The sequence below is a fragment of the Nicotiana sylvestris genome, chromosome 9, assembly GCF_000393655.2.
Source record: "Nicotiana sylvestris chromosome 9, ASM39365v2, whole genome shotgun sequence".
NCBI lineage: Eukaryota > Viridiplantae > Streptophyta > Magnoliopsida > Solanales > Solanaceae > Nicotiana > Nicotiana sylvestris.
The window spans coordinates 125,076,227-125,091,038 of NC_091065.1; the positions used below are offsets into that span (position 1 = coordinate 125,076,227).

Here is a 14,812-nt window from a genome sequence, read left to right on the forward strand (position 1 = left end):
AACAATGGATTGTTGAATTTCTTCTCTTTCACTTCTGCCACAAGCGATGATTCAACCCTATTTTGCACGATTACTCCTCTTTCGTTAGAGTTTGCAAAGCGAACTCCCAAACTAGCCAACTTGTGAACCTCCTTGGCCAACAGTCTTTGATATGCCTTCAAATGAGCCAAACTTCCCACAGATTTCCGGCTAAGATTATCTACCACAACATTGGCACTACGAGATTTCGGGTTTTTGAGTAAAAATTTCACGGGGCCTTACAAAACAGGTTTTGAAGTGTTGATGTGTGGAATGTGATGATAGAGATAGATGTATTTATTATGAAAGAGGGATCGGTTAGAAAGGGCGGCAGGTTTTAGGGAGTTGGGTCGATTAATAACCGGTGAGACGTTTGGGTTCAAAAGACACAAAACTAAAAACTGACATGCTGATGATATGGCACTTGTTTTAATTGTTCAGAATTGTGCATGAGGGAATAGAGAAACTACTAACCTGTGTCAGGAGAACCAGGTTCCCTAACTGATCTCTTATCTATAAGCTTTTCCCTTTTTACCAGTATATACATCCTCAACTGCTTATTTGCTCTGTAATCATCAAACGTGTCTACCCGTAACGATATAGAAATGAGTTAGACTTTGCCAAAAAATACCTTTTAGCTAAGTTTACCTGGACATTTCTTTCATATCCAATCATTGAAAGACTAGGTTCTCAATTGGGTTTTATCAACCCCAATACTAGATGATTTTGCTCGAAGTGTTCTCTGCTCAAGGATTTGGTAAATATATCTACAATTTGATCTTCAGTGCTACAAAATTTCATGCAGATAAGCCCTTTTTCAACATTGTCTCTGAGGAAGTGATGACGTACATCAATGTGCTTGGTCCTCTTATGTTGAACTGGTTTTTTGCCATGTTGAATGCACTTGTATTGTCACATAAGAGAGGAACACAGTCTGAGAACACTCCAAGGTCTTCCAACTGTTGCTTGATCCACAGAAGTTGAGCACATCAAGAGGTAGTTGCTACATATTTCGCTTCTACAGTTTAGAGTGCCACAGAGTTCTGCTTCTTTGTACCCCATGATATTAAGCAGGAGCCCAGGAAATGTGCCATTCCAGAAGTGTTTTTCCTTTCCACCAGATATCCTATATAATCTGCGTCAGCATACCCAATAAGATCAAAGTTGTCACCTGAGGGATAATAAAGGACCAGGTCCTGCATTCCTTTGATATATCTCAGTATTCTCTTGGCAGTCTTCAGATGAGATTCCTCTAGATTGGATTGAAACATTGCACAGAGACCCACACTGAAAATAATGTTTGGTCTGCTTGCAGTGAAATACAGGAGTGACCCTATGATCCCTCTATACATGGTCTGATTTACAGGGGAACCAGGTCCATCCATGTCTAGATGGGTGGCTGTGGCGATGGGAGTGTCGATGACGTTTGATGCTTCCATATCAAACCTTTTTAGCAGTTCCTTGATGTATTTCTATTGACTTATCAATGTTTCTGTCGACGCCCCCTTTTTCTATGGGTCGAAATCGGGTATACGACATTAGGAGGACAACTCTATTCCCTTTCGAGAATTGGATTTTGGAATTTGAAGAGTCGCCACCTAATGATTATAGTGCATTAGGACACTTTTTAGAAGAGTTTGAGTTGGAAAACCAGAGTTCGGGTAAGGGCTAGAAATTATCTCGAGGGGAAGGTGTTAGGCATCCCTCAAGATCCACTAGTATGGTCCCGACCATGCTACAATTGTGACTTTACAAGTAAACAATCAACGCTCAAATAAGGATTCGCATATAACATTACAATTAGGTTGAAAACTTTTGAAGACAAGTAGAGAGGGCAGAAATTTATGAAAAAGGATTTGAATAGTTTTACAAGAAGAAATGAAAGAAAATAAAGGGAACGGGGTCCTAGGTTTACAAATAATATGGATCACATCAATGCAATATCCAGCAATCACTCCTCAGAAGAGGGGTTACATGAGATATTAGCGCATCGGTCATCATCTCCATATTCTACCCTTCCCATCCCGTAAAGGTTATTTAAAGCGCGGAATGGTATCGTTACTTATTGCATGCTATTACCCGTCCCATCCTATAAATCCTAGAGGTATTTAGGACCACTATTCCTACAAGGTAAGGACTAGGCTGAACCCTTAGGTTTAAAGGACAAAATGCTAAGCGACATACATAACAAGTAGGACTACACATCAAGGGAACACAAAGGCAAATAAAAAACTCACAGATCCCTCCACAAGTAAACATATAATCAGCACGTCTCAAACATATTTAAGGTCTCAAAGATCGGAGTTTTCAGAAAACAGGAATAGATAACAACAGTTGAGTTTAGCGACAGATAAAAAAAATTGTTAAAGCATGGTTTTTGAAAATCAAGTAGTGACAGTAGCTTAACGAGGTGCTGGACAAGTATTCAAAATAGCACGATTCTGGGCAGAGAATGGTAACCCAGTAGTTTGAAAACATAATAGAACAAGAATCAGAAAATCACTGAGTGTAAATAGATGCACAATTTCAAGATTTTGTTTCCAGATAGAGCGGGAGTTTTTTTTTAAAAAAAGAGTGAACTTCAGCAAGAATGGGAGCAGCAGAGTTCAGAATTATAAGAGGCTGATTGGTCTTAAACCGGTAAAACATGATTAATCGATTCTTATTAGGCCTAAAGTTTGTCTAGGCGTCGTATGCGTTGCCTATTTACCTTAAAAGGGGTGAACATGCATATTAATTCCAGTTTTAAAAGGACACAGTTAACCAAACTTGTATTATTTGATTAAACATACTGGTGAGGCATTCAACAATTGCAACTCAGAAAAAATAAAAACCCCAAGTAACAGGATGTCTAATGCACATAGAAGCTCCTAAAACATGGTCTCTAAATGCTAATGAGAATGCAGCAGTAATTTTATAACAGTTACTTGTTGGTTATTAACTAATCGTGATTACGAAATGAGTATAATAACAGACTGAAAGTAAAGAGCCTAAAACAGGATTACTAATATGTGAGGGGCATGTCCTATACATGATATCTATTGCGCAAGTAGGTAAATAAAGTCCTATAAGCATGTTTTCTACCCATTACTTGAACTAAGCATGCATAACCCCTCCCATATTCACTATTCGACCCCAATCATTCGTTTACAAATTATTACAAACCAAGGATAGTCGAATTACAGTAATAAAGAATAAAAAAATAAGAAGTTATTCTATAGGGAGCCTTCAGCCCGGCCCAATTTTCCAACCTCACTCCTTTCGAGTTTCACAGCCTTTGCTATGGTCTGGTTGCGGCAAAGCTCCCTAAGGCCCCATTGGGTCCCTGGCCAATACCAGTACCCAAACATTTACCAAAAAATGTTGAACAAGTGCGGTGTGGAATTACCAGCCTTGTGCATCAAAGTTCAGTGAATACTCAGAGGTACTCACAGCAATGCTTACACGAAGGGGGTAGAACCTAATCTCTAAGAGTAGTGAGAGTGCGTGATATAGTTGTAAGTAAATTGAGTTGAGAAAAAAAACAGTTTAAAAATGATCCATATAGAATCAGTTCTTGAAAGAAAAACAATAGAAGAGTGTGACAGTTTTGTAAGAAGGTGAGTAGGACAATCTCAGAACTAGAATATCACACATAATTCAGGGAAGCAAACACAAACAGGGGAAAGGGGAAATGGGGACAAGTAGTTCACATGTAAGAGCATAGTTGCACATACGTAGACATCAGAGAAAACATTTCGGAACTTAAACAGTCACAACACATTTCATCCCAAAGTGCTCATGGAAGAGGTTCAGGATTATTTAGTAGCTAGGAAGGGTCGTGAATACATGCAAATAATGTACTGGGGTTAGGGGGTAAGGAAGAACTGTATTAAACAAGTAAGGAAAGCAGTAGACATGCTGAATTAAGGGAAGGGTAATCACATCAATGAACTAGCAAAGAGGCACGCTAATTGCAATGAAAACAGCAGAACCATAAGTAGAAGCATAAAAAAATAAGAGAAAGTGCAATATGCATAAAAACATGTTGTTTTGGAAGCTGTAAATCAAATAGCAGACATACCAGTAAAGAGTGGGATAATAGAGCAGTAGTGTGCAGGGAAGTAGAGCAGTAGTGTGCAGACCAAGAGAGAAGCAATGTATAGAGCAATAAAATAGTAGAGTAACAAGTTACTCAGTCTTGGCTTTTAGCCGACTAGGTAACCAGTAGTCAATAAGAGAAGCGAGCGAGAATGTGTAGGAAAGTAAGAGAGAACAGTGAGTATGCTTGTGTGTGTAAGAGAGAGTTCAGAACAGTGTGGTTGTTCGTCTATTATGCTAAACAGAGGGTAGAGTATTTATAGTTTTGAAAACAAGTAAAGAATAGGGTAACAAGTACACTATTATAGAAGCAATACCAATTGGAACCAATCACAGGACCAAACTCTTTTTAATTAGAGAGTCATGATTCGAATGGGTACAAGTTATATCATATAAGGAAAGAATCACTTAGACTACTGAATCTACCATAATAGGAGTAGTAAAGCATGTAACATGTAATAAGGGCTAAATACATAATATTTTAAGTAAGGAAAATATATACTGAATATTTGAAAGTATGTTTATGCGCATAAATATGGTAAAAATATAAATTAACTCTGAGAATTAGTCAAAGAATCACGGATGAGACTAAAATCGCTAGGAATTAGTTCTAAGTAAGGAAAGCATCTCACAAATAAGGAAGTGATTCGAAATCAGTGAAAAACTTCTAAGGAAAACATATACAAAATCAGGGATTCGAAGAGATGCACAGAATCAGCAGAATATTTGGTAAACAATGAATAATTAGACCTATTAAACACAATAGGCACGAAAATCAGAGAACTCTAAGCAAGAAATCACAGAAACAGTAGAAGGTTGGAACCCTAACAACAAAATTAAAGCATAGAACTCGGAGAATAACCCAGAAGATCACACAAAAAAGCAAATAATATAAACACAAACATATAGTACTAAAAATCAGAAGATAAAGTGATTTCGAAAAGGGGTTCAGAAACCCTAGTTTGAAAAAAGGGGAACAAAACGTTTAAAACTTGAGCAATCGTAAAGATCGAGTAGAGAGTAGTATAAAACATAAAGGTGTGAGTTAAAATCGTTTAAAAATTCATAGATTTAAGAGGTCTGGGTAAAGATTAAGGTTTCATAAGAAACCAGTGAGAAGTAGGAGAAACCTGGCTGTGAAACTCAGCAATAATGGTGTTCATAGAACCATCGGACCAAAACCCATCGGAGAAAGGCCGAAGACAAACCAGGCAAAGCTTTCAGTGACCATCTCCTATGGTGGAGGCTCCTGGGGTCTCCAGGATAGAGGGAATCAGCGAGATAAGGTTTCACGGCGGCTGGTGGTCGAAAGAGGTGAGGCTGGAGGTGGCCGGATAGATGGTGAAGGACATCGAAAAAGAACCAGAAGGTTCTAGAGAGAAGGAGGAGAGGAAGAGACCAAGTAGAGAGAGAGACCGGTCTCGATGAAATGAGGGGTCAGGGGGGTAGTTAGAATTTAATTAAGGAAACGAAATCTGGGCCGTTGATCTCATTTGATCAACGGCTCAGATTAAATTGAAGTTGGGCCGAGTTATTCGGAGATTGGACTGGGCGGATTTGTATTGGGTATTAGGTTAATTAAAAATCTGATGGGGTGGGTTACAATTGGGGCTAAAATTGCAATAACAATAGGTTAGGCATTAAATAGCCAATTTCTCCCTCTTAATTTTATAAAAATAATGGAAATGATTTTAAAAGAAAATTAAAAGTACTGAAACCATTAGTAATACAAAAATACTAGAACTGATTTTGCAATTATAAAAATACTATTTATCGAAACATGGGCTATAATTGTAATTATATGCAAATTAGCTTTAAAAATACCAAATAAATTTGTAAAAATATGCAAAAATCACCTTAATTATATTTTGGTATAAATATGAGAAATGAATAAATTATTCACCAAAATGATAATTTTGGGAATAATTATTGGATTTTGTACTGCTAAAATAGACAATAAATTGGTTTTGAAAATCTTTAAAAATTTGGAAAAAATACCAAAATACTTGGGTATGCTTATGTATGCACATATATGTTATTTTGAAAGTTTTTTGAGTGTAAAAAATACTTAGGGAAAAATTGGGTATCAACAGCTGCCCCTCTTTACCCGGGAAGGATGAAAGAGTTGTCGGGTAAAGATAAGATGGCCAATTTTGACCGGAAGTGGCGATTTGAAAGGAGTTCTGACCGAGTTCTGGTTTCTGAGCCGCCTACATATCCCTGGTCTTACAGGAATCAGGCCATATGTAGTTCAGGAACCATTGACGGAATATGCCGATGGAGATTTGAAACGGACGAACGCGATGTTTAGATTGAGAGAGGTTTCTGAAAATCGATAGGCTGCGGGATCGCTCCTGCTGAGACGGCCATTGTCAGCCGATGTACCTGCAAGTAAGCAATACGAGCGTATATTGTGCATAAATTTAAACGTGATGCAAATTCTCATTGGACCATGAATGCTGTCTTTGGACGGTTAGGATGACGTCCTTGGACCATGACGTCCCGGGCTATGAAGAGCATAAATAAAAATTCGCAGGCCATGAAATGATGTTCTCGGGCCATGTAGATGATGCCTCCGAACTATGATGCCTTTGAATAATAATATGCAAAAGATAAAATGGGGTCCTCAAGTCATGGCATGGCGTTCTCGGGCTATGCAAATGGTGCCTCCGAACAATGACGCCTTTGGACAATTTGGCGATCTTTCAGCCCATGAAATATAGGATTTGGCGATATTTCAGCCGATGCAAGACGTAAATAAAAGGTAGCAATATTTCAGCCATGCGAGAGAGATAAGGTGGCAATATTTCAGCCATGCAGGATGGAGACAGAGCTTAGTCTCAGAAGGCAGAAAGGTAGCCTTATGCAATGCAGGAAATGCAGATGGAGACAGAGCTTAGTCTCGAAAGGCAGAAAAGTAGCCTTATGCAAAATGCAGATGGAGACAGAGCTTAGTCTCGAAAGGCAGAAAAGTAGCCTTATGCAGATGATGATGGAGGTAGATCTTAACCTCGGAAGGTAGAAAAGTAGCCTTATGCAAAATGCAGATGGAGACACGGCTTAGTCCCGAAAGGCAGATAAGGTAGCCTTATGCAATGCAAGGAAATGCAAGATGGAGACAATGCTTAGTCTCGGAAGGCAGAAAGGTAGCCTTATGCAATGCAGAGAAATGCACGATGGAGACAATGCTTAGTCTCGGAAGGCAGAAAGGTAGCCTTATGCAATGCAAGGAAATGCAAGATGGAGACAATGCTTAGCGTCGCTAAACAACAGCAATCCGGATAATAGTTATGCATGATTTAGTAAATATAACGTAAGTATATAATCGAAAATAGTTTTCTTTAGATGAACCAACGACTGCGACGTGGTTCAAGACATTGCAACCTCTTTCGCTCCGGAATTTTGAGGGTCCTCAAAATTCTGCCCCAGTTTTGCTGAGCGGACATTTCTGACGGCTGTGCTGAATGACTAAAAAAATCATCTTCGGAATTTTAAGGGTCCTCCTCAAAATTCTGCCCCAGTTTACTGGGCTGGCGCTTCTGGCGATGCATGGACTAAAATCAACTTCGGAATTTTGAGGGTCCTCCTCAAAATTCTGCCCCAGTTCCAATAGAGGGGGGAATGAAATTTTTATTAAATTGTGACCGAACCCATAGGGCTGCCTACGTATCCCCTCTTAAACGGGAATCAGGTCAGGCGTAGTTCAAATTACATCATAAAGGGAATCATAAGTGGTTACACATAGTATCATTTCACTACATCTGAATTGATTGGCTTCAGCCAGACTTCTCCGTCCATTTCTACAAGAATAAGGGCTCCTCCAGTTAGAACCCGTTGAACCACGTACGGACCCTGCCAATTGGGAGAGAACTTCCCCTTGGCTTCATCTTGATGTGGGAATATTTTCTTCAACACTAGCTGCCCCGGTGTGAACTTCCTTGGCTTAACTCTTTTGTTGAAGGCTCTGAACATTCTGTTCTGATACAATTGACCGTGGCAAACGGCATTCATCCTTTTCCCATCTATAAGGGCTAACTGCTCGTAGCGACCTTTTACGCATTCTGCATCATCCAACCCTGCTTCTTGTATGATCCTTAAGGACGGAATTTCTACCTCGGCGGGGATGGTCGCCTCCGTACCATAAACCAGCATGTAGGGAGTTGCTCCGGTAGATGTGCGGACTGTGGTGCGGTATCCAAATAAGGCGAATGATAACTTCTCATGCCATTGTTTGTGCCTTTCGACCATCTTCCTTAGTATCTTTTTGATATTCTTGTTGGCTGCCTCCACAGCTCCATTCATTTGAGGCCTGTAGGCTGTAGAGTTCTTGTGTTTGATCTTGAATGTTTCACACATTGCTTTCATCAAGTCGCTGTTGAGATTGGAACCATTATCAGTGATGATTGTTTTCGGAATTACGAACAGATAAACAATGCGGTCGCGGACGAAATCTGCCACAACCTTCTTAGTGACCACCTTGTATGATGCTGCTTCGACCCGTTTGGTAAAATAATCGATTTCCACTAAGATGAACCTGTGCCCATTTGATGCGGAAGGCTCGATAGGTTCGATAACATCCATTCCCCAAGCGGCGAATGGCCATGGTGAGCTTGTCGCAGTAAGCTCGTTTGGAGGCACCTTTATCGTATCTACATGTATCTGACAGCGATGGCATTTGCGAACATACCGGATACAGTGTGTTTCCATAGTCATCCAAAAATACCCTGCTCGGAGTATCTTCTTTGCTAAGACAAAACCATTCATGTGCGGCCCGCAGGTCCCTGCATGTACTTCGTCTAATAGCCTGGATGCTTCTTTTGCTTCGACACACCTTAGTAAACCCAAATCGGGAGTCCTCCTATACAGGATTCCTCCATTGTGAAAGAAGTTGCTGGATAACCTACGAAGTGTGCGCTTCTGAGTAGCGTTGGCAAGTTCTGGATATTCCCCTGTTGTCAAGTACTCCTTGATGTCATGGAACCATGGCTTTCCATCCGCTTTTTCCTCAACCTGGGCGCAATAAGCTGGCTGATCATGAATCTTTACTGGGATGGGATCAATGAAATTTGTATCTGGATGTTGGATCATGGATGATAAAGTAGCTAATGCATCAGCAAACTCGTTCTGGACTCTGGGGATGTGCTGAAATTCTGTCTTTGTGAACATTTTCCTCAACTCCTGTATGTGATGCAAGTAGGGAAGTATCTTAGAGTTCTTGGTTGCCCACTCTTCTCGAACCTGATGTATGAGCAAGTCTGAGTCCCCGATCACTAGCAACTCCTGAACGTTCATGTCAATGGTCATTTTGAGCCCCAAGATGCAGGCTTCATATTCGGCCATATTATTGGTACAAGGGAACCTGAGCTTGGCGGATACCGGGTAGTGCTGGCCGGTTTCAGATACTAGGACTGCTCCTATGCCAACTCCTTTGAAATTCGCAGCTCCGTCTAAAAACAACCTCCAACCATCATAGGATTCTGCAATATCTTCTCCTATGAAAGATACCTCTTCATCGGGAAAATACATTTTTAGGGGCTCGTATTCTCCGTCCATGGGATTCTCGGCGAGATGATCCGCTAAGGCTTGCCCTTTGATTGCTTTCTGGGTCACGTAAACAATGTCGAATTCACTTAGCAGGATTTGCCACTTGGTGAGCTTGCCAGTGGGCATGGGTTTCTGGAAGATATACTTCAGAGGGTCCATTCTGGATATGAGATAAGTAGTGTAAGCACAGAAGTAATGCCTCAACTTCTGCGTGACCCAAGTCAGAGCACAACAAGTGCGTTCTAAAAGAGAATATTGGGCCTCGTACGGTGTGAACTTCTTACTGAGATAGTAGATGGCCTGCTCTTTTCTCCCTGTTTCATCATGTTGTCCCAGAACACAACCGAATGCTCCATCCAATACCGCAAGGTAAAGCAATAGGGGTCTTCCTGGCTCAGGCTGAACCAAGACTGGTGGCGTTGACAGGTATTCCTTGATTTTGTCGAAGGCTTTCTGACAATCATCAGTCCACTTGGTAGCAGCATCCTTTTTCAACATTTTGAATATAGGTTCACAAATGACCGTGGACTGATCTATGAACCGGTTGATATAGTTGAGTCTTCCCAGGAACTCATCACGTCCTTCTTGTTCTTTGGCGGCGGCAATTCTTGGATAGCTTTGACCTTTGACGGATCCAATTCTATTCATTGACGACTCACGATGAAACCCAATAATTTACCAGCAGGAACCCCGAATGCACATTTGGCGGGATTCAGTTTCAGATTGTACCTCCTCAATCTATTGAAGAACTTTCTTAGGTCTTCCATGTGATCCCTGGCTTTCTTGGATTTGATGATGACGTCATCCACATATACCCCGATATCCTTGTGTATCATGTCATGAAAGATGGTAGTCATGGATCTCATGTAGGTGGCACCAGCATTCTTCAAACCGAATGGCATCATTTTGTAACAGTACATTCCTCATGGCGTGATGAAAGCCATTTTCTCTGTATCTTCATCATCCATCCATATCTGATGATACCCAGCGAAACAATCAACAAAGGAGTTCTGACCGAGTTCTGGTTTCTGAGCCGCCTACATATCCCTGGTCTTACAGGAATCAGGCCATATGTAGTTCAGGAACCATTGACGGAATATGCCGATGGAGATTTGAAACGGACGAACGCGATGTTTAGATTGAGAGAGGTTTCTGAAAATCGATAGGCTGCGGGATCGCTCCTGCTGAGACGGCCATTGCCAGCCGATGTACCTGCAAGTAAGCAATACGAGCGTATATTGTGCATAAATTTAAACGTGATGCAAATTCTCATTGGACCATGAATGTTGTCTTTGGACGGTTAGGATGACGTCCTTGGACCATGACGTCCCGGGCTATGAAGAGCATAAATAAAAATTCGCAGGCCATGAAATGATGTTCTCGGGCCATGTAGATGATGCCTCCGAACTATGATGCCTTTGAATAATAATATGCAAAAGATAAAATGGGGTCCTCAAGTCATGGCATGGCGTTCTCGGGCTATGCAAATGGTGCCTCCGAACAATGACGCCTTTGGACAATTTGGCGATCTTTCAGCCCATGAAATATAGGATTTGGCGATATTTCAGCCGATGCAAGACGTAAATAAAAGGTAGCAATATTTCAGCCATGCGAGAGAGATAAGGTGGCAATATTTCAGCCATGCAGGATGGAGACAGAGCTTAGTCTCAGAAGGCAGAAAGGTAGCCTTATGCAATGCAGGAAATGCAGATGGAGACAGAGCTTAGTCTCGAAAGGCAGAAAAGTAGCCTTATGCAAAATGCAGATGGAGACAGAGCTTAGTCTCGAAAGGCAGAAAAGTAGCCTTATGCAGATGATGATGGAGGTAGATCTTAACCTCGGAAGGTAGAAAAGTAGCCTTATGCAAAATGCAGATGGAGACACGGCTTAGTCCCGAAAGGCAGATAAGGTAGCCTTATGCAATGCAAGGAAATGCAAGATGGAGACAATGCTTAGTCTCGGAAGGCAGAAAGGTAGCCTTATGCAATGCAGAGAAATGCACGATGGAGACAATGCTTAGTCTCGGAAGGCAGAAAGGTAGCCTTATGCAATGCAAGGAAATGCAAGATGGAGACAATGCTTAGCGTCGCTAAACAACAGCAATCCGGATAATAGTTATGCATGATTTAGTAAATATAACGTAAGTATATAATCGAAAATAGTTTTCTTTAGATGAACCAACGACTGCGACGTGGTTCAAGACATTGCAACCTCTTTCGCTCCGGAATTTTGAGGGTCCTCAAAATTCTGCCCCAGTTTTGCTGAGCGGACATTTCTGACGGCTGTGCTGAATGACTAAAAAAAATCATCTTCGGAATTTTAAGGGTCCTCCTCAAAATTCTGCCCCAGTTTACTGGGCTGGCGCTTCTGGCGATGCATGGACTAAAATCAACTTCGGAATTTTGAGGGTCCTCCTCAAAATTCTGCCCCAGTTCCAATAGAGGGGGGAATGAAATTTTTATTAAATTGTGACCGAACCCATAGGGCTGCCTACGTATCCCCTCTTAAACGGGAATCAGGTCAGGCGTAGTTCAAATTACATCATAAAGGGAATCATAAGTGGTTACACATAGTATCATTTCACTACATCTGAATTGATTGGCTTCAGCCAGACTTCTCCGTCCATTTCTACAAGAATAAGGGCTCCTCCAGTTAGAATCCGTTGAACCACGTACGGACCCTGCCAATTGGGAGAGAACTTCCCCTTGGCTTCATCTTGATGTGGGAATATTTTCTTCAACACTAGCTGCCCCGGTGTGAACTTCCTTGGCTTAACTCTTTTGTTGAAGGCTCTGAACATTCTGTTCTGATACAATTGACCGTGGCAAACGGCATTCATCCTTTTCCCATCTATAAGGGCTAACTGCTCGTAGCGACCTTTTACGCATTCTGCATCATCCAACTCTGCTTCTTGTATGATCCTTAAGGACGGAATTTCTACCTCGGCGGGGATGGTCGCCTCCGTACCATAAACCAGCATGTAGGGAGTTGCTCCGGTAGATGTGCGGACTGTGGTGCGGTATCCAAATAAGGCGAATGATAACTTCTCATGCCATTGTTTGTGCCTTTCGACCATCTTCCTTAGTATCTTTTTGATATTCTTGTTGGCTGCCTCCACGGCTCCATTCATTTGAGGCCTGTAGGCTGTAGAGTTCTTGTGTTTGATCTTGAATGTTTCACACATTGCTTTCATCAAGTCGCTGTTGAGATTGGAACCATTATCAGTGATGATTGTTTTCGGAATTTCGAACAGATAAACAATGCGGTCGCGGACGAAATCTGCCACAACCTTCTTAGTGACCACCTTGTATGATGCTGCTTCGACCCGTTTGGTAAAATAATCGATTTCCACTAAGATGAACCTGTGCCCATTTGATGCGGAAGGCTCGATAGGTTCGATAACATCCATTCCCCAAGCGGCGAATGGCCATGGTGAGCTTGTCGCAGTAAGCTCGTTTGGAGGCACCTTTATCGTATCTACATGTATCTGACAGCGATGGCATTTGCGAACATACCGGATACAGTGTGTTTCCATAGTCATCCAAAAATACCCTGCTCGGAGTATCTTCTTTGCTAAGACAAAACCATTCATGTGCGGCCCGCAGGTCCCTGCATGTACTTCGTCTAATAGCCTGGATGTTTCTTTTGCTTCGACACACCTTAGTAAACCCAAATCGGGAGTCCTCCTATACAGGATTCCTCCATTGTGAAAGAAGTTGCTGGATAACCTACGAAGTGTGCGCTTCTGAGTAGCGTTGGCAAGTTCTGGATATTCCCCTGTTGTCAAGTACTCCTTGATGTCATGGAACCATGGCTTTCCATCCGCTTTTTCCTCAACCTGGGCGCAATAAGCTGGCTGATCATGAATCTTTACTGGGATGGGATCAATGAAATTTGTATCTGGATGTTGGATCATGGATGATAAAGTAGCTAATGCATCAGCAAACTCGTTCTGGACTCTGGGGATGTGCTGAAATTCTGTCTTTGTGAACATTTTCCTCAACTCCTGTATGTGATGCAAGTAGGGAAGTATCTTAGAGTTCTTGGTTGCCCACTCTTCTCGAACCTGATGTATGAGCAAGTCTGAGTCCCCGATCACTAGCAACTCCTGAACGTTCATGTCAATGGTCATTTTGAGCCCCAAGATGCAGGCTTCATATTCGGCCATATTATTGGTACAAGGGAACCTGAGCTTGGCGGATACCGGGTAGTGCTGGCCGGTTTCAGATACTAGGACTGCTCCTATGCCAACTCCTTTGAAATTCGCAGCTCCGTCTAAAAACAACCTCCAACCATCATAGGATTCTGCAATATCTTCTCCTATGAAAGATACCTCTTCATCGGGAAAATACATTTTTAGGGGCTCGTATTCTCCGTCCATGGGATTCTCGGCGAGATGATCCGCTAAGGCTTGCCCTTTGATTGCTTTCTGGGTCACGTAAACAATGTCGAATTCACTTAGCAGGATTTGCCACTTGGTGAGCTTGCCAGTGGGCATGGGTTTCTGGAAGATATACTTCAGAGGGTCCATTCTGGATATGAGATAAGTAGTGTAAGCACAGAAGTAATGCCTCAACTTCTGCGTGACCCAAGTCAGAGCACAACAAGTGCGTTCTAAAAGAGAATATTGGGCCTCGTACGGTGTGAACTTCTTACTGAGATAGTAGATGGCCTGCTCTTTTCTCCCTGTTTCATCATGTTGTCCCAGAACACAACCGAATGCTCCATCCAATACCGCAAGGTAAAGCAATAGGGGTCTTCCTGGCTCAGGCTGAACCAAGACTGGTGGCGTTGACAGGTATTCCTTGATTTTGTCGAAGGCTTTCTGACAATCATCAGTCCACTTGGTAGCAGCATCCTTTTTCAACATTTTGAATATAGGTTCACAAATGACCGTGGACTGATCTATGAACCGGTTGATATAGTTGAGTCTTCCCAGGAACTCATCACGTCCTTCTTGTTCTTTGGCGGCGGCAATTCTTGGATAGCTTTGACCTTTGACGGATCCAATTCTATTCATTGACGACTCACGATGAAACCCAATAATTTACCAGCAGGAACCCCGAATGCACATTTGGCGGGATTCAGTTTCAGATTGTACCTCCTCAATCTATTGAAGAACTTTCTTAGGTCTTCCATGTGATCCCTGGCTTTCTTGGATTTGATGATG

General features: G+C 41.9%; 1 protein-coding gene across 1 annotated transcript; it reads right to left on the minus strand.

Moving 5' to 3' along the window:
* Positions 1-1,043: 1,043 nt before the first annotated feature.
* LOC138878173 (secreted RxLR effector protein 161-like) lies at positions 1,044-1,457 on the minus strand. The gene has a single exon (XM_070157839.1). It carries the CDS (start codon positions 1,455-1,457, stop codon positions 1,044-1,046), a length of 414 nt encoding a protein of 137 aa, XP_070013940.1.
* Between the last annotated feature and the right edge of the window lie 13,355 nt (positions 1,458-14,812).